Consider the following 23,375-nt stretch of genomic DNA (forward strand, 5'->3'; position numbering starts at 1 on the left):
GCAGTTCCACCACACCACCATGGAGGTAGAAAGCCCTGCATGCAGAGGGATTCAACCAAGTAAAACTTAGCAGAGCTGAAGAGCGCAGCCTGTTAGTGAGTTACACCCCCCCACATTGAAAGAAGCAAGAATAAAGATATCTTTTCAGGTAGGAATTAAGATTTAATCAGAACAGGGATGAGCCAGGTATGTCCCTCACCACCCACTCTAAAGCTTTTTTTCTGGAAGCAGAGTAAAAATTTCAAAGGGAAGTCCTCTATTTAAAAACTTCCATACCAAATGGAAGGATCTTTTCCCAGGTCATGTTTCATATGCTACCAAAGGGGTGCCCAAATGGCTTTTTATGTGCCTCCCAGTGCCCAAGGAGGGGGAAGAGGAGGGAAGTTAAGGCTCGACTGGCTTCCCTTGGGAATAAAGGCAGAAACCAAAGGCTTATACTTTGTCCAGGTGGGGACTGGTGTTCCCTCACTGATGTCACTCTTGGTCTGCCATGATCCATAATTTGACTTAACGTAGAAGAATTGCAGGAAGTAATGACCAAACTGTTTGTGTCGGGAACTTGCTGGCACAAATGATAATTAGTCAGTGCCGGGGGCTAAGTGCATAAAAACACATTTGCTCATTGCTCTATGTCTTTAAGCCAAGCACCATGTGTGCCTTCCCCTCCAACACTCTGACACATAAAGACCTGATGATGTTTTCATGATGCGTGTGAAGAGCATTCAGACAATCTGTTGGCAATTCCTCTCTTTATTATGACAACTACCCTCAGGACACCGAGAAAAACAAGCCTAAAATTTAACAGAAAACAAGCTGCTGCCATAGATAGGCAGCAACACATCTTTTTCATGGGAATACATAGAAAGAACAGGATGAGAAGCCCCCTCTCCCCACTTTTTTATTATTTTAGACTAGAAATACTTTAGTGCCAAATAATGACCCACAAGTTTCTTGGGGCCAGAGGAGCATGGAGAAACATAAAGAGGTGATAGGAGGAACTGCTCTTTTGCCAACAAAGTATGATGGCTGACAATAACAACACACTCTTTGTACAGCCCAAAGGGTGTTTCTCCTCAAGGAGGTGGAGAAGGGAAGGGAGACTGTACTGGCTGAGGTCACTCTGCTCCATTTTTTACAGATTTGCTAAGCCCTGCTCCTGCCTGAGTTCCCTGCAGAGCCGCTAAGCCCCTGTCTGCCTGGAGGCATGGTGCTCGCAGCCCCCCTGTGCTCGGCTGCTGGGCTGACTCACTCCCAGCCCCAAATGGCTCCGGCTCCGCATGCCAGCATCAAGTCTATTTTAATATTAAAAGCTCCCGTTTTTCAGGCACTGAGCTCATGGAGTCTTTGCAGTGGTAAAAATAACACTCCCAAGCAGCCAGGTATTTATCTGATCTGTTGTCCTTAGCTCCCCATAGGGTTCTTACACAGACACTTGGCATTTTCATTAGCGCTGTATGAAAAACTTGTTTGCGTTAGGACTGTGGTATGGACAAGGATATTCATGCCAGAACCACCCCTTGGAAAGGAATGAAAATGTCCATGCCACTCGCTCTGCACAAATTCAAAACAGAAGCAGGGGAGCTTGTGCTGCAGTCCCAAAAGCACTCCCCTACTTTTTAGTTTGCCTGCTTTTAAAGAAGTGCTGGCAGCTATGCAAGCAACCAGCACATGCAAAAGTCACCTCCCTCCAACAAATCCCGAATAAACAGTTTAGGGCAGGGGACTGATACAGTGCTGGGAAGAGCAAACTGTTCCTGCGATGCCACTGCTGTTTGCTCCCAGATGCTACATTACCAGGTCAGCTGAAACATGCGCTGTCCCCAGCCCTCTGTGGAGTCCCAGGCTTTGGGACCAGAAGACCTGTGAGGCTCATGCAGTCACCTGCCTTACTGTACAGAACAGCTCTGAACCCTCATAAGGTATGGGGTGCAGAAGAGCATGGCAGAGCATGGGGTTTGCCACCGTACGGCTTCCCAGGGGGCTGGTCTGCCAGCATGCCCTAAACCTCTGGAGGAGTTAGGCTGTGGCTTTGTGACTGCTTCCAGTTTACCCTAGCAGAAGTGGCTGCAAAAAGCAGTGTGAAACTTCAGTTGTAATCTCATACTATATCTCATCTAACAAGCCTTGTGCATCAGCACAGTTTTTCAGATCATGTGCAGTGCCGGGCTAAATGGGGCTGAAGGCACCTTGCACTTGGCCGGCTCATATGTCTCTGCAACGCAATCCATCGCTCCGGTGCCAGGTCTCCAGGATGAAACCACAAGCAGGGTGAGCTAGTTCCTGCCATCCCTAGGTGGCCTGGCCCATCTCTTACTTCCCAAGCCTTTTGTGCCATCCTTCTGCAGCAAGGTTTTCTCCCCTTTTGCATACAGGAAAGGATGCTCTTCTTTGGTCTAGGCTATAGTTATCAACAATACTGGGATTAAGTTCCTCTGAGTTCCTTCCTCAATTGTTTTGTCTAAAAAGCATGACACTTTGCTACAGCACTAACTTATGCAAATAGGATGTGAGAGTATATACTCATTGCCATGTTTATGTTGCATGTCTTATGCCAAGAATGTAGGATCTGAACTGATCCAGGTGTGCACAGCAGTGCACACTTCACACTGCAGGAGCGTAAAAGTTGTGAGAGTGGGAATCAGGCCGGGTCTGCTTTGTTAGTGTGGAAAATGCTCCTTTACTTTTTCTGCCCCGGCTTTCTACTTTTCAGAGATGGTGCATCCCAATACTGGATAAAGCAACCTAGAAACTTTCCAGAACTGTGCTACTCAAGAGCGATGAATTTGCACGTGCTTTCTCATGTGCAAAAAGCAATTAAAGTATTGCCAGGACTCTATCTTTAATCACTTGTAAAGCAGAAACGGTTCTACGATCTACCTGTGATAGCGACAGCAGAACTATACATTTATGGGAAAAATGCACTGAAGGAGAGTGTGAGAAAAAATCTAACACTAATGGACTAGGTTTAACTCTGAGATTACTGAGATTATTGCATGATAAAAGAACATTTAAAGCAGTTCGACTTTCAGGCATAACTACAGACACCACATTAGGATCCTGTATCTCCAGGCTTCAAAGGGGAAAGCTCTGCTAAGCTGGTCAGTTAGGCCCTGATAGCTTCCTTACCTTTCATCTCAGCGGGCCAGTCTATCTCCAGGCCAACAGATCTAAAGGCATTATAAAGCTAACAAAAACAATTATCCACTTTTAAATACACACAGTTAATTCTGTAGAGAATGATGCTGTTATTTACTCTATAAAATCTCTACATTTAGGTTTGGCAGTTTTTCACACAGTATAGTGGTACAGATCTACACACTCACTACTCGGGCCAAGATGAGCCCAATCACCATCACACATTGTTAGAAGTTTCTCTGATGTTCACATCACTGGTCTGATCTACTTCACTTAAAAGAAACTGCCTTTTTACATCCTTTAGAGCAAACACATTTCACATTTCACTTAACTCTCATGAAAAACTGCTGAAAGAATGAGAAGAGGATGAGATTATAGAAAACTAAAGCAGTAAGGAGAAATTGAGGGTGCTCCTTGGCTGAGACGCTATTATCACAGAAGAGGTAACAAGGCTGAAGAGAGGTAACTTCTTTTTTTCTGGTTACAGCAGTTTTTGCAACCACCAGTCTGTGCCCTCAGAGGTGTGCTTGTCAGAGCACGGGTGGAGTGTCACATACCGGTTAGAGTACCGGGTAGAAAAAGCAGCAAAAATAAAATAAACTCAGTCCCTCTGCATAAGAAAGACCTAAATTAAAGTCCAGCTACTTTATAGCCTAGCTTAGTGACAACACAATTATGAGACTTTGTACATTCTTAATGTAAATGGATTAACTCCTTGGATTATTCCTAGATTTTACCCAACCACAGCAAACTGTAAGCTAGCAGCATGGACGTAGCTATCCTGGCACAAAACCCCAGAGCAGATGGCTATACGTACCACTTTGGCCATCCACTCTGCTATATACAGGGCGCATATTATATATTCCCCAAAAACCTAAGTAATAACAAAAGTTCTACATTTTTAGATTTGACATTCAAGAAATGACACCTCTTTAGAGTAACCTGTAAACTCAATAACCGTGTTGAACAGTTCTCGAAGACTGTAAATTATTGTATTTCTTCCCTCAATGAACATTTATCACTGAAATCTGCACACAATTCCCAACTGATTTCTTAACAATCACTTTTCACAATGAAACGTCTCATACTGCGATCCAGAATAACACAGAATAACACTGTGTCTTACTCATTCACTGGCACCGTTTCATTTTTAAACTATAAAATTCTCCTTTACAAAATGCCTCTTTTTTGCTGGAGTTAAGTACTCTACCTCAACTTCTTTTTTATACTAAAATCTTGGCTATATTTACGTTGGCTCTCAAGGACTCTCATATAAGAAACTGAAGAAACTGTGGGAGTGAGATGAAAATATTATATGTAACATATAAAGGAATATAAATATTCTTTTTCTTGGTTAAAAAAAAGTAGTTATTGCATCATGCTTTGATGAAAGCTCTGGAGACCCTGTGACACAAGTAAGAACTAGGTACTATCCCACTGCAACTATTACTACTGAATATTTCCAATGTATGTATAGCTTGTGGACCATAGGAAAAATCCCTGGCTAGGCTCAGGTCAGTAGTAAATAACATGGGCTTAATTTGCTCTAGCACTACAAGTAGTGGCTTTTCCCACCAAAAAATTTGACTGAAAAAAAAAAATGTCCGAAACTTGTAGCTAACATTTTCAGGCTTGAATGCTGTACTTGATTACAGATGGACTATAAATCCCTCCGCTTGCTGGCAGCGCGCACGTTCTTTAAACACAGTGAAACTGCACAGGGATCAGCTACTCACTGTGCGAATACTTACAGAAAAAGGAGAATTCCCGTGTTGGCCAAGGCAAAAGCGAGACCCAAAATCCCACTGCCCATAATTGCATTGCTGAGGTTGAAGACGGACATCCCCAGTGAAGTAGTTCCTGGGATCTGGAGAAGTAAAAGAAGTAAAAAGTAAAAAAAAAATGTGTCAGCAACAGCTTGGAACGGAGCAGGGAAATGTACCTATGCTTCAAACTCCATGTTTTGTGATATATCAGATATAAGTAACTATTGCTATGGAAACAACTTAAAAATTGGTTTAAAGAGGAAAAAGGGGGTTGCTGAACCCTGTCACAGCTACACTCTGATCGCTTTCCTATAGATTTTGTAAACTGACGTAAATGGTATTGGCAACACACAACTCATACTACACTTTCAATTTTAAACCCCATCTTTCACTATGCCTGTGAAACATCTTACATGCATGATTTATATATTGTAAGGCCATAAGGAACCACCAGGACGTCCTGCCTAACACAGGCCAGAGGGAACCCCTTGCCTCAACCCAACCAAAATGCTTGGGGTTTTTGGTTTTGGGTTTTTTTTAAGTGCTGAGCACAGGCAGTTCCTACTGGAACCTGAATTTCAGTTATAATTGTGTGTGCCCAGCACTTCTGAAGACCACGTCTAAAAGCCCTTCATATGCCCAACACATAGTTCGTTTTGACAGGGAAAAGAACAGCAAGAGAGACGTACATATTCATCGCATTTCTTCTTCTCCAGGTGGCTGTTTGTGAGACTTCTTCTGCTTTCTCGATCCGAAATAAACTTGCTGAAAAGAAGTCAGAGGATTTATTTCCAGCGTTTAGAAAATGTGCACACATTAATTCCATGAGCAGCATGTGATTACAAAATATGCAATGTATGAAAACTGTACGCGAAAAGAGGTCAAACTCGTAACTATTTAATGAGCCAGATTATGCTTCACTGATACCAGCGTACATTGGGCATCGATAAAGGTAACACTAGCACAAGATCAGAGTAAATGTATATATACAGAATGGTCTTTTAGGAGATTTAGTAAAGAAGCAGCACCAATTTTGTGGACTGGCAAGTAATTCTTTTGCACAGTCACTAAGAGGAGATACTTCTCCAGGTGTGCTGCAGAGGTACGTGTGACCGGTACTCCCTGCTCCCGACCCCAGCTAATGTGGTTAGCATAACTAACGCCATTTTATGAGGCAAGCAGCCATTCTCTGTGACGGAGCGGGTCATGTATTCATTCCCTTTCCCTCATTATCAGGCCCTGAAGGTCCTGTGAACCAAGTAGACAAACCAAACGGATTTCTTCTTCCCCTCCCTATTGGCCTCAAGACTCCTGGGTGCCAGGCCGATTACTCCCTTCCTTGCCAGCCCAGAAGGTCCCAGGCACCTGGCCCTCCAGGTGGTGGTGATGACCCCACCACAGAGCAGGGAAGCCTAACAGCACCCAGAGCACTGTCCATAAAACCGAGCAGTTACAAGTCCTGAGTGGGGAACTTGGACCGGAGCTGCTGCTGGGCAGTGAGACCCGGGACCCCCGGTGGCCAGGGACACCCCCACTGTCCTCTGCTTCCTCCAAGGACTGAGGGAGTGACTCGTCTTCTTTTATATGATTTTTGAGTCTAGATTATGATTGTTACATTGATACAGCAAACCATGTATTAAGATTTGACCCGATCTGCAGAGGGTTCAGGTGATTAGAAATTATAAGTTGTATTATAAATTCTGTATTATGCTACTTATAGATTGCACTACATTGATTCTGCTTCTAGAAATCCCGTGCCATTCTAATAATAAATTCTGTGCTATACTAATCATAATATCCTGTTAAGAAAATAAAGCTTTAATTGTAACTACAATCTAGTGCTGTCATCATTCTGCCAAGGATCCCTAAAAGACCCTGTCTGTCCCCTCAGCGTCGGGTGATACTGTGGCACCCTGCGAAACCCTAAATTGCCACCATAGGGTTGGTATGGCTGGAGTTAAGAGGAGGAAGAGGTGCTGCACACAGCCAGCACTGCCTGGACCATCCTCAACTGGGCAACGTGCTCTGTTGGTGCACTGTTCTGGGCTACTGGATTTTTTCACTTAAGTGTCTTTCAAAACTCAATACTGAATTCACCATACTGCAAAATTAAACACTTCTGTGCAGGGAAACATGGAATAAACAGCTTTTCTTTCTCTGCACCCTTTACTTGTTCTGTGTCCTTGATATACCCACATTTAGGAACTTACTGTCACCAGAACAAGATTTGCCTCCTGCGGCTGTGTCGGTATCCTTGGGATTTACGACACTTCTGATTTGGATGAGCTGTTAGTTTCTCCCAGATCCTCTCTTCAGCAAACATTTTAGTTTGTATAAAGCATTCTTTCAGCTTTTCATCTTTTGCAGGTTTATGCACAATTAAGCCCCTGGCATCTTCATTAATCCACAGATGGTTCTTAGGCTGCACTGGCTAATGCATCAGCCATCGTACGTGTTACATACCTAACCAGGGGCTGTCACCAAGTGTCAGAGACCCTTTCTGCTGCAGGTAAATTAAGGTGATTCTTCTTAAATTAAAACAGCCAAACAGTACGCTGAACACAAAGAGCAGCACCGCTGGTCCTTTCCCACAGCTGGGAACGTCTGCTGGCTGGTGACGTACAGTTCAAACTGTGACTCAAGACTGTGCATCATTTGAGTACATCCAAAGGTATTCCGGCTGGTAATATAACCGTGAACTCATAAAGACAGAGCTGTATCAAACTTCCGTACTACCCCGGTTGTGGCCTAATTACTAGCAATATATGCTAGCACAGCTTCTATGTCTATGCCAGAATCATGTAGCTGTAATGCTGCTGACTTGGCTTCCACAGCTGAGACACTGGGCCCCGTGACCTTAACATTCTGTGTACTACATACACGTTTTGTGTTTATCCCTTAAATCCGGGCATAGCTGGCAAAATGTATGTAGTATTTTTGCTGGTTTTGTTGCAACTTTGACTCCTACCCATTGGTCTGCTTTGACTTCCTTTTTATCAACAAAAACCAACTATAGGCTTCTCCTCTATTTTTTAAACTACTAACTTCAGCAACCAATTTGCTGCAAAATACAGCCACTGTGCCAGGTTTACCAGCCCTAACGCAGTTGGAATAGATGGCTGAACCTCCCCCACTGTTTTAAGAAGTGAAAAGCAACCACTTCTAAGACAGACTGATCCAAAATTAACTTTCCAAAGCTCACTGTCTAGGTATTTCATCCTCATGGAATAAAATCTCAACCTGATTCAGAGCGTGTGTTTTTTTTTTTCATGTCTGTTTAAAGCCCATCTCTTGAACACAAGCAGCAGAGTGTGAATGGTTTGAAAAAGACATTCCAGCTCTCTCTTGAAACACCCCGCGGGCATTTTGTACAGGCAAGAGCACAGAGAAGAGTTTTGTCTCTTTTGGATTTGTAAGTGCTGCTGGGAACATCTGTGGACTTTGCCTTCTTCTGTCATTTATGGAGATCATGTGTCATTTTAGATTTTGTCAGAGTTATGATAGAAGTAACTAGTCTGCTCCCCCCACTTCTCCTCATCCCTCTGCAGCCAGTCCCCCCTTAATAATTACAAAAATAACAAATTTGTAGATACTATTATTATTGCCACCTGGTATTGAAGTTCAATGAAAATTATTGTTAAAGAACTAACACATGATAAAGACAATACTTGAGTAATATTGCTTGAACATAAAGGGACCGTGGGACTTCCCATTAGAATACTTTTGACAGAGTAAACAGCTTCTGCAGAGCTGTTATCTTCTGTGGCCAACAAACACACTATTTCCTTCTGGACGCGACTTTTAAGAAAACTAGTCCGATTTGATAAATCGATCCAAAGTACTTTCTTTTGAGTTAGTCCTACATTAAAATGGACTGGGCTTGTTGTCCAGCCTCTCATCTCCTATTATAAGCTGGGATCCTCATCCACCCCACGTTTACCACGTCACACTGCGCATTTTTCTCCATTTATGCTGTGTGATGTGTTCAGGAGGGCAAAGTCAGACACGGGAATGTGGCCACCGGGCTCCTATATCACACCTTCCATGAGGTACACAGCATTGTGCCCAGCTTTTTTACGGGGGGCTTCCCAGCCCCTGCCTCCCAGCCCCAGGATGGCTTGCCCAGAAAGCTCAGCAGCGATGCAGTGGTGGGGGATGTGGGGTCTGCATGATCCGGAGGCTGTGCTGCATTTGCTATTGCAGGCAACTTAACCTGCAAGTCCAGACAAGAAGGTTGCCTCGGGACCAGGCTTGGTAGGTGGTACAGACGTGCCGTATGACAGCCTAAGTTTTCCATAAATGGAATGTATTACTGAACTTAAGGGGGGAAAAAAAAAAAAGTAGGGGGAAAGTAATCCAATGGATTCAACAGAAACAGATTTTCCCAAGATTTTGCTTTTTATAAACATTTTTTTCATTTCAGGGTGTTTTTTCTTCCCCTACAGCATATGAAAGGGAACATATCTTTGAATACTGGAATTTCTAGTTAAACCGTGACATGCATCTGCTCTGCTTAATAGGTGTGCTTAGAAAATGAGCTATTCATTGTCACAGAATGTTGTATATTTGACCTTTATAAATATGACACGAATGAAGTGAAACGACTGTTTACTCCAGCCTCTCCCAGCCCTCCCAAGGACTAGAGGCCACTGTGACAGCTGCTGTGGAAGTGCGCAGTAGGACCGTCTGTGCCATCAAAGCCTTGTGACTCCCAGACAAGCAAGAAATCCATTTGCGCTGTTTGTTGTCTTCATTTCAAACGCTTTACTCATGATTAAAAGACATAACCTGTTCTTATATGTTTCTGCTTTCCTGTTGTGCTTCCTACATCACAGCTGAGTATGAGCAGCTTATATGAAACTTTTCAGATATGTTAATAAAAAGTCCTGGCCGAAAAACAATCGGCTGATCCTTGCGATGCATGAAGCCTCACGGTTGGCTTGGAAAGAATTTCTTCATCTAATTCTTTTCCTGGTTTGATTTAGTGCAAAGTAGAAACTTAGTCTTATTGATGAAGTGGTTTTAAAAGGACCATGTTTAACTATGGTTTCCAAATTTAATTTATTAAAGGACTTAAATGAGAAATCTTTGATTAAGGCGATATCCCTGAGCTAACCATTTTGGCTAAGGAGAGTTAGCCAAAAACCATTTAGCCATCTCAGATATGTTTAAACATAATTAAATTAAAGTGATATTTGACAATGCCTTAAACATTTGTTAGGGAAAGCTAGCTTTGCCAAGATGACAGAACTTTATCCTTAGGCAGCTTCTTAAACTGAGCCCTAGCTTGAGCAACGGCAAAGATTTCCAGGGCAGGCAGGAACAAGAAATGCAGAAGAAACCTTGGTCTGGCTTACACTATGAAACTTGGACCAGATCTGGGTATACCTACTAACAACCTTGTTGACTGAACAAGGGGTGCTGATAACTTACTAGTAGCTGTAAACCAAGACAGACATTCAGCCAGCAGCTTCCTGAGAGCATCGTTGTAGTTACAGATAAGCTGTAGGTCACCTAAATACTGGTTTACAGTTATGTGCAGAGATGGCAAAGTTTTATAGACAGGATACATGGTTAAAAGACACCAAATCCATGTCTGGATTTGATGCAAGTCTCTTTATCGACGTTCCCAGAAGAAATTGAACATCTGCATACAAAGAAAAACCCCTCCCAGTACAGCCCCTTCCAAACAACATCCCCTCCCTACATACAACTCCCTGCATACAGCCCAGAAAAGGCTGGAAATCCAAAGGAAAATAGAGAATTATTTTCCAACATCAAGAAATATTTGGAGTTTACAACCAGACCTGGAATCAGCTTCTCCCTGGTGTACCTTCTCCAAAAGACCCTTAAAAACTCTGCTATACATTGAGCTTGAAAAATTATGCATTGGAAGAAAAAAAAAGTTTGAAATTAAATACAGAGTGCAGGTTTCAACCACCAGGTTGAAACAAGAAAAAAAAGTTAGTTGAAAATTACAGATCTAATCTAAAGCTCAAGTGAAATCAACAGAAAAAGTCCCACTGATTTTGATGACTTTGGAGTTTCACAAGACCTTGCACTGTGTGCCAGGCAGCACAAAATTATTTCTTCCATATGCCCGTTAACCTCTTATTCCACGGAGACAGGACATTTGCCAAAATAGTCATAAAGGGCAATAACCACATCCTTTCAGGATGCGTTTGGCACGGGGTACAGAGCAGGGTCTGCCCACCGGCTCGTCACCCATGTCGGTGTGGAGGTGCTTGCACAAGCCAGCGGCCATGGGTGGCTCAGCCACAGCCCCAGGGGACGCCGACGGGGCTGCACCAGTGCCAACGTGCTGCTGTGCTGGAAGCTGCGGTCAGCGCGAGCTGCCTTGAAACTCTTGTTTTAGCCATGGAGGGGAACATGAACACACCAGGATATATAGGGAAAAATACTTGTGTATGGCATGTATGAGTAAGTAGCTACCCTGCAGCCACCCCAGCAGCGGGATAAGACAATTGTAATGGGCTACATCCTACAAGCAAATGATGCTCTGCAGAGGAAAAAAGATACCCAGAAGGGAACGGAAAACTGTGGAATATGTTCATCTGCCCTAAGAGCCAGAACAGCAATCAGAAATTCTGTCTCTGAGTTTCTGATGCTCTTTCCTCACCCCACTTTTCTTCTTCCCTTTGCAGGCAGTCTGGATCTGACCCAGACCTTGCCACACTTACTACGCCCTTACTCCACAGAGCACATCGTGACCACTGAGGATCAGGCACATACGGCACGCTCCTTCCCCACCCTCCATAAACATTCACTGAAAGATGAAGCGCTAGCAGGGTTTTTCCCCGTAAGAGTTACTGGTGGCACCAGCCAAAGCACTGGGGAGGCGCAGCCAGCCGAATACAGCCCTTCTCCTCTCAAGGATATAAATCCTCGGCAGGCTCCAGGGAGCGAATTTACCACTGTCAGCCCCTGAGCTCCTCGCCTTACAAAGTGAGCCAGCAGGAAAGCAAGCAGGTTCATACTGGAACTGTTTTGTTTTGGCAAATTTGGAGGGGTTTTTTTCCTTGCTCTTGCCGTTTTTTAGCTTTTTTTCCTTTTTCTTCTTTTTTTTTTTTTTTTACCGAAGTGGTTTATGTTTCGTTTTGGCACTTTCCATCAAAGCAGTTGCATCAGAAAATTCCTGACCAGCTCTAATCTTCATCAGTGCAGCTGCGCTGCGGTCACACCGCTACACAGCACAGCTGGCGACCGCCCCAGGACTTCCCCCGGGCAGGCGGCGGGGGGGGGCAGGCTGGCACCCTCCTGCTGGGGGCGGGGGGCTCGCCCACGCTGCCAGCCAGGGCCCCCTGCATGGTCCCGGGCTCTGGCCAACTGGTTTTGCTATGTGCATGGTATGGCCAACAGCGGGTGCTTATCCCCGCGACCAAGCTCCCTGTCCACCCGCATGGCCACGAGAGCCACACAACTCTACCCTCGCTTGGGAAAAACCAACTCTTAATTTTGTTTTTACACTAGAAAGTGAGTTTCTCTGGGTAGCCAGGGAAGCTGCTGCCAAAAGGAAGAAAGGGCAAGAGAAGAGGTTTTTAAAGACCATAAACACAGGCGGTGGCAGCCCAGCAGTAAAGGAGCAGGATGATGTGCCGGCAGAGGCTTTCCAGCAGCACCAGTGCTGGGCAGGGCTGGATCCCCGCGCAGGCACTGCCCGGCCAGCGTGCTCCACCTCTGTTTGCAATATTTGAACAGGAAGTTTGATCAAAAAACAGCTCCTTGTTTTACAGCTCACAAAACCCAAAGAGCGTCCGTCAGCAGGTCTTTGCTGTAAACAGGACGGCTCAGCACCTGTTGGAGGCTGGTAGGAGGGCCTGAAGAACCGCTCTCAGGTGGAACAGGCCGCTCTTTGAAATGACTGCACAGCTTATAGGAAAAGTCTACAGCCTAATTTAAACAAATGAAATTATTTTCACCAATATTGATAAATAGATGCATTTTTCAAACTTGACCTGAGTTAGGTATATGTCTCTGTTTTACCAGCTTCTTGCCATCCTTGCTTCAGGGGACGACAGCCGCTGCCCAGTTTACCTTGCTGAATTGTGAACGTGGACCGGGACTACCTTTGCTGCCAGCAACACCAGCTGTAAATCCCCAGGAGTTTGGGTGCATGGAGGTGGCCAGGTAGGTTAAAATTGTCATATCAGAGAGCAAAGGTCAACAAAGCGATTTGTCCCAAATTATGCCGTTGGTCTAGTTGTATTAATTATTATTACTTCTTTGCTGTGTGCAAGCAGACATTTAAAAATGTTGGCTTTTTGCTACATTATAAGTTTGTGCATTTTATTAGACTAATTTGAAAGATTCAAAACGATGAATAAATTGCCACTGTTTGCTTTATCTGCTGTTGCAGCCTATGCCCAACAGATGTCACATATGAAATTCAAATTACATCTTCAAATGGAGCATGACTTGGTAATGAATAATTCAAGACATATACTGAAAATTAGAATGCTGTTTTTAAACGGTGTGTTTCTTAGCACAGGCAGCGTCAGTGGAAAAATACTCACCTATTTATCTGGCCATTTTCCACCTCTGTGAAATCATTTGAATCATTGCTGATGTTATCATCTTCAGGGACAGTCATATTCTGCAATTCAGTCAGTTCTAATCCAGCTTTGAAGGGCATCCTGGGTGAGGAACTGTACGTATCCAAGTGTTTCTCCAAATATTAGTGTTTGGTTGGTATCTTGTGAGTAAACTGCAGCTACAGTGTCAGCAACCTAAATAAAACACGAGAAAAAAACCCAAGATGTATACCACCAACAGCAGGCAATATCACCAAAAGAAACCAGTGAAACCTGGACAAGAGGGACCGTCCTTACCAACCAATTTTGTATTGTTAGAAGGACCTCAGTTTATAACCTAAATGCATTGCAGAGCAGTAGTAACCTTATCCGCCTTAATGAGATCAACTAACCTAACAAATTTACTCGGTCCTGCAACCAACTCCTGAATGCAGTCCTTGTATTTATAAACTAGTGAGCAAACCAATCCTATTTGTTTCAGGAAAAAAGATTAACCACCTACAAATTAAGGAATAAAAACGATTTGCTTGTCCAAGTCCCATTTCGATATTCGGTGTTCACCTTCTGTATGTTCTCCATGTTGCCTCTTACTTAAAAATATAAAATATCTTGGGTCCGTGCTGTTGCTAAGTGGATGGAACAGAGGGATAGAGTTATCCCAGTACTCTGTTCTACTAATATCTGTATCCCAGGTATTTGAATATGTTAAGGTTTTTTGGTAAAGAGGATGTGCAGAGGATGCTTTGTGTATGGTTAAACTTATTCTGAACAAGGACAGAAACAGACAAAAACAAATCCGTAAGCTCAATTATCATAGGAAGAAAGAGTAATGTATGTCTTGTGTCAAGCAGTTATTATCTAGAGATCAGGTGACCTCTCCTCTGATAGATGTGTTGCTTAAAAGCACCAAGAGTAACACCAAAGGCAGATCAGAGTGACATATTTCCTCATCAGCAATGCAAATCAACTGAAAGACCAATATTTTCCAGAGTCTGACCACTCTCGGCTGAGCTACAACTCCAGCGTGGTGCTGAGGCAACAGGATGTTATTCACAAACAAGCTCCTGCACCACAACTCTCTCAATTCCCATTTTGTGAATGAATTTCCTGCAGTATTGCCAAACAACGATTCACCCTGGGGTACGTGGTCAACGCTCAGATGCCAGATTAATTTGGGGATATTTTAAAATTCTCAGGGCTACCTCAAAACCATCAAACTGCTCTCATGCAACCAAAGAAACAGGAGCATCCCCAGCTCTTGCAGGGCACTATGTCGAGGCAGGAAGACATAGTTCACTTGTTCAGTTATGACATCTGCCTGTTTCAAATTAAGTTTACAGGACCCAATACTTCTGGTTTATGCCACATCCCCACCACGCAGAAAAGGGCTTTGCAAATGAGCATTTTTTCCCTGTAAATACTTTCTCAGAACTGTAATTTTATCTTGAAGTTTACATGTGCTCTTAGCATTTCCTCAAGAGCCCAAACTGTCCAAATTTCAGGTACAAAGTTTAAAGGCGAGCCTCGAGGCTTACAGCAGGGCAGGATCTGCTCTTTTCTACTGAAGGAGCAACCAAGTACGTGGTTACGGTGGCAGACAGGGCCTGGTACAGCCTGGTGTGAGAATGGCGGGGGGATGTGAGCTGGGTCCTTTTCAACTCCTCTACAGAGGAGATCTCCACTACAGATAGCAGGGGAGCAACCGCTTGGGTATTAAAATGTTGGCACAATAAAAAAAAAAAAATGGATTTAGGCTGCTGATAAATAAATGCAGACTGGCAAGCAGAGGGTGGTTTTAGCAGTGACATTCTGGAACAGTCTTCCCGGAGGCTGCGGGGATAAAATAGTCTACCTATTTTGGAAGAGAAGCATGATCTTTTTATAAAAGAATAAAGCCACAGGAGATGGCGACTGCTGAGGTGGCAAGGACTGAGCCCGCTGAATCCTGAAGCTTCTTGTGACGATGAGTTCCTAAAATAAACAATTCCTTAATAGACGTGACAACCTCTGTATCGAGATCTGTATCCCCTGGCATTTAAAAACCCGTGTAAAGGTTCGTCTAAGGTTCAAGCAGAGCAGCTTTCCCTTTGGGTGCCGTTTTGCATCATGGTCCCCCAGGAAGATTTTCAGAACTGCCTTGACGTTGCCTGTGCTTAATAAATTCCCCATTAAGTGTTTCAAAAGCAGGTGCCGAAATTAGCACTCCTGTGAGGTAAACAGGAGTTTACTGCTCTGGAGAGCAGACTTCACAGCTCACTGATGTGCAACTCCTGCTTTGTCGTTCTGCTCCTCTGTAGCTGAAATGCTGCAAGGCCGGACTGGCAGGAAAACAGGTCACTGGTGTATTCGCAAGGAATCTTTGCAGTGCAAACAACCTTTTTTTTTTGTTTTAACCAAAATTCTGATTCTACAAAAAATTGATTGAAGACGCAGCAAAACCTTAGTGCAAGCAGTGCCAGCTGAAGCACCAGCAATCATTTCAGCAGATTCCAGGTTTCAGGCAGACGAGTTGCTCCTGAAGGAGTGTGACAGCAGGCACATCTTTGAATCTGCCTCGGGTTCTTGCTAGGTTAAGTGATTTACTAAAAAAGACACCAAAACAAACCCCTGAAACCAAAAAATTCTTGAGTGAAATAATGCATTGCACTTCCAAGTAGGAGAAAACCTGATCTCAGCGCCAAAACACAAGGAGGGTGAAGAGAGAGCGGTGGGGCTGGGGACCGAAACTTTCACTGTCACAGCATGAACTCATCGCAAATCTTTGGCAAAGGATAACCACCTCGTCCTTAGCACCTCCATCTGTAAAATTAAGATGATAATAGTGACAATAACACTCAGTTTGTGAAGTGATTGCAGATTCAGAGGAAAAGGGTGATAGAAGTGTGATACCTGGAAAAAAACACTATGCAAATTGCAAATTTTTTGCAAAGATAACTTTACCTTAGATATATACAGAGCAGACCTTTTGTCATTGCTAATCACTCTCGGCACCTTCCACAGTCAGTGTAGTACAGGTGGTCACATGAATTTCACCCCCAAATCGCCTATTTTAAATTTCAAGCTCACGCATGTGACAAATCACAGAGCCTAAATAAAATTTACAGTCCCTAAGGGTAGGCTTCACATCAACCAGCTTTATTCCCTACAAGGCGAGTGTCTGCCCCAGGGTCGTCACTTGGCCTCTACAGCAGAGCCTGGCGCTGCCAGAGGACAATCCATCCCGGCCCACGGGAAAGGTCTGCAGCCACGCTGAGCTGCTCTCTGCAAACGCAGTAGCTTTGCTCCCAAAGGGAGCTTCGACACTGGGATAGCCAAGCTAAGCAAGTCGCCACCTCAGGTGTAGGTGCCACTAATGCTGTGGGAAGAAAAAAAAAAAGAATTGCTTTGACTAATAAAAATTCACCATATGTTGATGCTGAGCTACTGGAAGCAGGATGGTAACATTTTTACTTTTAAGGCCTTTTCATTCAAGAAATGTCATTAAATAAATGCGAATAAAAATGCTATGTTGGCAAAAGTTCCTTGACAGAGCTTTATTCTTAATTCACATTTAAAGGCAGTAAAAAATCATCTGAAGAGTGACTGTAGCAATCCCAATCACTTCCAGTCACTCTACCCAGCCTTAAACCTCTCAAAAAGAAAACTTCCAGAGACCTGCCATCAAACCTCTCTCTCCAGGCACACAAACAGTAAATCAACAAGAAGAAATAAGAATTTCGCCCTTACTTCAAACTTTTCTACTTGGATGGGCAAACACTCCTCCTTGAAGCAGGAATCACCCCGAGAGAAAACCAGGAAAGAGCTAATGACCCTTCTAAAGGAACCTCAAAGGTCTGTGTTTGGTAGCTGATCCAGCCCCTCCGTTTAGTAGAAAAAGCACTGCTCTGGCCTAGGAGCTCGGCTTTCTCTTTAAACATCCCATGACATGGTCTTGTAAAACCCGTTATGGATAATTTATTCCTCGTGTGCTCCTTGCAGAATATGGGAAAGATTACAGCTGGTCACAGACTTCAGAAGGAGGACTGTGAGATGACACAAGAAGATAAAATGAGTTTATTTTTCTCAAGGACACTGAGACCTTCACAAGCCATTAAAATACATTCCAAGAACTGGGGAAATTTTCTCTGTTGCCTTCTGAAACAAAAAACCAAAAAAACCAAACCAAAACAAAACCCTGCAACTCCAGTTTTCTGGACTGTTAAAATTCCACAACAGCAGTAATGGGCTCAAAAAGTCTGTATTTGAAAAAATATGGTAATACAGACAATCTAACTTTATTGCTTCTGCTGGCTCAAGCATGAATCCTTTCTGGGCAGTACCTGGAAGAGGTGTAGTCTCAGAAAACACTTCACTAGAAGTTGTATTTTTAACAGTAACATCATCACTCCTGGTGGTAATGGCAATTCACAGGCCATTTTTTTTCATATCCTGTAAATGACATCATTCAAAAAGTGCCATCTTAAGACACATGGCTGCCCAAAAGCTGAACCAGTGTGCAAGAGGCGTTTAGGTAAGTGGTCACGTTGGACAACATCTCGCCTGGCTCTGGGTATGGTTTTTGTCATGTGCCCTTGTACACTCACCGGGCACTTCATTCACTGAGCGCTACCCGCAGTCAAATGGTCTTGGGGATGGCAAATATCCAAGACATGCTAAGCAATTTTAACTATGGAATTCAAGATAATTTGCTTAAACGCTGAAATATGACTCAACTTTCTTCTCAAAGGGATTTTTGCCAAGAACTCCTCTTGGTTCGTTATGAGTCATCAGAATCCAGCGCTTGAGTTTCTCACAGCTGGTTTTATTCCTGCAAAGCCTGAGATGTGATACGTCTTTCTTTGCTCACACTTTTGAAAGTTCTTTCAAAGAAGAGCAGTATGACCAGTAAGACTCCATGGATATAAATAATGAAACACTGAGCCTGAAACTCTGTGTACGGACTGTTCACTTAAATGACAAAAAGCAATAATAGGCTTTATACGTAACAGTATCACGTTGGGAGGCGGGGAAGCAACTATCTCCTTTTTGTTCGGCTTTAATGACACCTGACATGTGGAACATAAATCTCCCGATTTACTCCTCACCTACAGGAAGGACAAAATGGAGAGATTAGAGAAGAGCCACCGAGATAACAAAGAGCTTGGAAATTAAAGACTGACTCACATCCACTGAGCAAACATCTGCAGTGCTTGAAATGTCATTGCCTCCAGCTCCTCGGTACTGCCCCTCTTGCAGCAGGCTGCAGCCGCGGGAGCGGCGGAAGGAAGCGGGTTCACCCCGGCCCCGACGGCAGCCCAGCCCCGGTGGGCTCGAAGGTGCCATGGAGAGCCACGGAGGTGCCGGCACACAGCCATCCTGCCCACCGGCAACGCCGCCAGGCCGTGGGCAGTGCGGCGGCCGGAAGGCCTTCCAGCTGCTGCAGCTGTTCACTTGGTGGCTGCAAGCCATCACCTTTCATTTCCAGGCTCCTTCTCTCTCACACAGCCCCCATGGCGCAAGGGATGGAAATAGTTAAAAGATAAGGTTGGGGGTGGGGGTGGGGGGAACAAACAAGTGGCAGAAGACTTGAGAAGGCAGCTCGGAAAAGGCTGCTATAAAAAAGAAGCGATGAGCACAAATGTGGATTCTCAGCCTTTCTCTCAGTACCGCGTGAGCTTGTGCTGCAACAGGAAAATGTTCCTGCTCTGCCCCATCGCTCTCCACACTGCCCTTCCATGCTGCCATAAAGAAAGGGAAGGCAGTCCCAAATTAAGTCTCGACAGGCTACTCAGCTGATCAAAGGCAGGCAAATAAGAAATCATAAAATCCCAGTCTGATTCACCCAGTGATTCATTACTTTAGGCAAAACACTTAAAGATGAGCCATAAAGGAAAATGGTTTTAAGTACATTTTTGTTTTGAGCCCTTCCCAGTCAATTTAGGGAAGGCATTTGGCAGAGGAATATAGTCACATTTTTTCCTAATTATATTTCTCTGTGAAATCCTCTCAACAGTCTCGGTTTTGCTGAAGAGATCCCAGAACGCACCGCCACAAATAAACGAACTCTTGTCTTCCACAGAAAGTAGAAGCGCTGTACGAGTGGAGCTTTATGGGTTATAGCAATGAAACAGACTATCCAGATGAATTCGTGAGGGCCAAATAGCAGCTCTGAAATTCTTATTTAAAATAAATTTTGTACTACAGAAGGAAGAACTCTTTGCATTAAGTTCATATGCAACTCACTTTTCCTTCCCCCCAGTTTACAAGTAATTTCTTTGCTTCAGTTTTCTTGACTGTAAGAGACTCAGAGTGATATTTACCTGATAATCTTACACAAATATTATGAGACTTAACTGGAAAAGGGCCATGAAACACTTTCAACATGAAAAAGCTGCCATTTTTCCCAGGAGCGGCCGCTCAAACTTCTTGGATTGGATTAAGGTCACAGCAATAAATACCTATCAGAAAGGAAACTGAATTCAGGCTTACAAGATTTAAATATTCCCACATCTCATTCGCCTTCACAATACAAACTTTTAAAGCGGTGGTTATTGTCACGCTATGTGCTAAGCGTGTTTCTACAGAAAGGAGCAATTTGAGAAAAAGACAGGGGAGAGCACGGGAGGAAGGAGAGTCCCATTTCTGCTCAGTCACCACTCTTCCCCTGGTAAAGAACAACCCCCAAAACCAGAAAACCCCGACGAAATGTAGGACAGAGACCCAGGATGAGGAGCCCGCAAGCAGTCCGGCTGAGAGCCCTGCCTCCCCTTCCATCCTTTAAAACCCTTGTAAAAAGTAGGATTTGGACACGGAGGACAATTGCTCCTCCATGTTCTACGGCAGTCTGCAGAAAGCCTCGAACAATTCGGAGGATAATCCTCTGCACAGGGGTACGTGGAGCGTGGCGCTTGCTGCCAGCACAGCTCCCGTCCTCACCCAGGCTTGAGAGCCCAGTTGGTCCAACTACAGCATAAATAGTCTCAAGTGACAAGCCAGAGGATGCTGCAGTATGCTTCAGTGAAGTGCTCTCTCTGTGGTGCCTCTTAAAAAGAAAAAAAAACCCAAACCCTTCCAAAAAGGCAAAGTCAAATAGGAGTCATTCAGTACAACAGTGAAGCAGATCCTATTTTAGTCAGTGAATTTCCACTGAGCCACAGCAGAAGGCCTCTGCTCACCGGGAATATGGCAATTCCTAGATTTCAGGCAGGTTTTGGCAGCCGATTTCAGAGCAATTTCGGCATGGGCTCCTAGCCTGAAAAGGGCGGTTATTGATACTCTGTATCCTTCAGCAAGGATGGAGTTTCCTTTTAGAGGCTTTTTAAACAGAAGTTGCTACTTTGGTGGCAAATGAAGTAAAAGTTAGATGGAAGGATGCTCTTTCTTTCTCCCCCTGTAGCTGTTTTCTACTTCTGATCTAAGACAGTTAGACTCAGAATGTCTTTTTTTTCTTCCAGAATGTATTGTATCAATTAACAAGGATCTTTTCCTAATACTTTACTTTTAGAACAATGGCTGGTACATGTTATTTTGCCTTTCACGCACGAGTAAAACCCAAACAAACCTAAAGGTGAACGAAGCACCGCAAAGCACAGGTCACTATCGTTTGGAGTAGAGCTTAGTAGAAGTGCCCCAAAGCAGTCCGTGGGACACTGAACAGCCTGAGGATATGTGGCGGGTTCAGCTGGTGGCACAAGCAGACTATAGCTTCGCCTTCCTTAAAACCAGCTGCCAAACACGGGGTGTATTTCAGTCCTCCTAATGTCACATAAACAAAGCCCGGGTTTACACACCTCCTCGTCTCCTCTTTCACAGGGCGATACATCCCAGCTACAGGTTGCATTACAAACTCCGCAAAACAATGGAGCAAACCCTCTGCCATAGGAGCAAGCGGGACGTATAGACACGGGAGCAAATGCGTACCCAGGCATTCAAACCTGCCCCTTTTTGTTCTCGCCTTCGGCTCATTAAAACCGAGCAGCTTAGCTGTTACTATGTATTTACGGGCAAAACCACGCACACGCGTGCGCGCCGTGGGCCCTGCCTGCATTTTCTGAATACCGTAAAACTTCCACTGACCCTATGGCAGCGCTGGATTTAAGCGAAAGGCAGGAACGTTTCCCAGCGAGGCAGGACTAAGCCCGCGGCCGCGCATCGTGCGGGGGCTGCGGCACACGCGGCCCAGCCGCGCAGTTCCAGCCATCGCTCCTGCCAGAGCGAAACTCATCTATTATTTTTTTTTGGGGCGCTGCCAGCGAAAGCTCGTAGCTGCTGACCGCCGGTTTTTTTTGTTTTCTTTTTGGGCTTTTTTTGTTTTTTTTTTTAAAGGCACGCCGCAGCGGCTCGCTACGGCAGCATCCCGGCGGCCAGCCCCCCCCCGCCGCCGCGCAGCGCGCCCCAGCCGCGGGGAGATGCCGCATGGCCGGCTCCGTGTCGTCGTCCCCCCCCTCCGGCCCCTCCCGCCCCGCGACCCCGCCGCAACGATGCCGCTGGGCTCCCCCATCCCCTCCCCGACTCGCTGCGCGCATTTTTAGGGTTTGAAATCCTCGGCGCCCTGGGGCGAGGAGGCACGTTTGGCGGGGGTGGGGGGTGGGGTGGGGGGTGTGCGCACACGGCGGAGACAAAGCGCGGCCCGCGGCGGGCTCCGGCCGGCGCTGCGCGGCCGCGGCGCGGAGACAAAGGCTGCGCGGGGAGCCGCGTCCCCGTCCCCCCCCGATTGCATCAGCTGCTGCCTACCTTCCCGAGGAGCCGCGGGGATCCCCCGAGGTATAATCCACCCTCTCCGGCGAGAGCCGGCCGCAGCACCCCGACAAATAATTACAGTGATAATAATAAAATAAAATTTAAAAAAAAAATTAAGAAAAAGGGTCGAGGACGGGGGGAAATTAAATTGGCGAAACGAAGACGGCGAGGAAGATGCCGCTCCTCCTCCCGCCGCGGGTGTGTGCATGTGGAGGTGGGCGGGCAGGCGGGAGCGCGCCGGGCGCGCCGCCGCGCCCGGGACCGGGCCGGGGCCGGGGCCGGAGCCGGGGCCGGGGCCGGGGCCGCGCCGCCAGGTGCTGCGGGACGCGGAGCCGCCGCCCCGCGGCCGCCCGCTGGCACGTGGCCCCGGGCATGGGCCCCGCGGGGCTCCCCGGCACCCCCCGCTCCCCGGCCGCATGTACGTTCGGCACCTTTCTTTTTAAAAAAAACCAATTTTTTCTCTTTTTACAACAAAAACATTCATTTTTCTCTCTCTTTTTACAACACGGCTTGCCCACAGGAGAACCTCTCCTGGCAGGCAGGCCGGATTTTTGTCGCGTTTTCCCTGAAATGGCCACGGAAGATCTGGCATCACCATGTTACCCGATTTCCTGTTTCGTCATGCAAAATGTATATGCTGAAAATGCTGCCATTTGTGTGAGAGGTCAGAGCATTTCCAACTGGGGCAAGACACGCTTTTCAGATACAAAGGGGGATTTGATGCACAGATGATTTGCTGTAGCTTGTTATTTCTAACCTAATCTCTAGAAAGCATTGTATGAGCTTTTTGGCTTGGAAAAAAACTTTTTAAGAACAAACCTGAAGCAAGATGGCATTGCAGCTGGCGATTTGGGACCACAGTCCTTGGCACCACCCCACGCGACGCATGACTTGCAGGGGATATCACAAGGCAAAGAGTGAAAGGGTGCTGGAGCGTGTGGGTTTGGGGGCAGTTTGCCTGGCCATCCGTGGAGGGGGGACGGCTGCTGGGAAGTTCTCATGGTAGCTCTGCCAGCAGCTTCTTGAGGTGTTTGCTCTGGAAGTTCCCCTACCGTGTCTCCTAAATGTCAGGCCAAAAAGGCAGATGACACACACGAAGAACTGTGGTTTTCAAATTACCGTCTTTGCATGTACAAGTTGGATTCCCATTTTGGTGCTTGTACTGCATTTGTTTTCACTAGGGTAGCTCTCTGAATGTGAAGCG

At 45.4% G+C, this 23,375-nt stretch overlaps 1 protein-coding gene across 3 annotated transcripts in view; it reads right to left on the reverse strand.

The window, feature by feature from the left end:
* Positions 1 to 22,370, reverse strand: part of SLC38A1 (solute carrier family 38 member 1) — a 42,446-nt gene extending 20,076 nt beyond the window's left edge. For 2 of the 3 annotated variants that reach the window (XR_012994736.1, XM_076331792.1), the window contains exons 1-4: positions 22,166 to 22,370; positions 13,436 to 13,648; positions 5,591 to 5,666; positions 4,887 to 5,002 (exon numbers count right to left, since the gene is read on the reverse strand). Coding sequence is in view for 2 of the 3 variants with exons in the window: in XM_076331792.1 (XP_076187907.1) it covers positions 4,887 to 5,002; positions 5,591 to 5,666; positions 13,436 to 13,554 (311 nt within the window). In the remaining variant the exon portion in view is untranslated. Of the gene's footprint in view, positions 1 to 4,886; positions 5,003 to 5,590; positions 5,667 to 13,435; positions 13,649 to 19,786; positions 19,808 to 22,165 lie in introns of those variants that run through there. The other variant, XM_076331803.1, reaches the window with a different exon arrangement.
* Positions 22,371 to 23,375: the final 1,005 nt, after the last annotated feature.

Source organism: Aptenodytes patagonicus, chromosome 1 (genome assembly GCF_965638725.1).
Source record: "Aptenodytes patagonicus chromosome 1, bAptPat1.pri.cur, whole genome shotgun sequence".
NCBI lineage: Eukaryota > Metazoa > Chordata > Aves > Sphenisciformes > Spheniscidae > Aptenodytes > Aptenodytes patagonicus.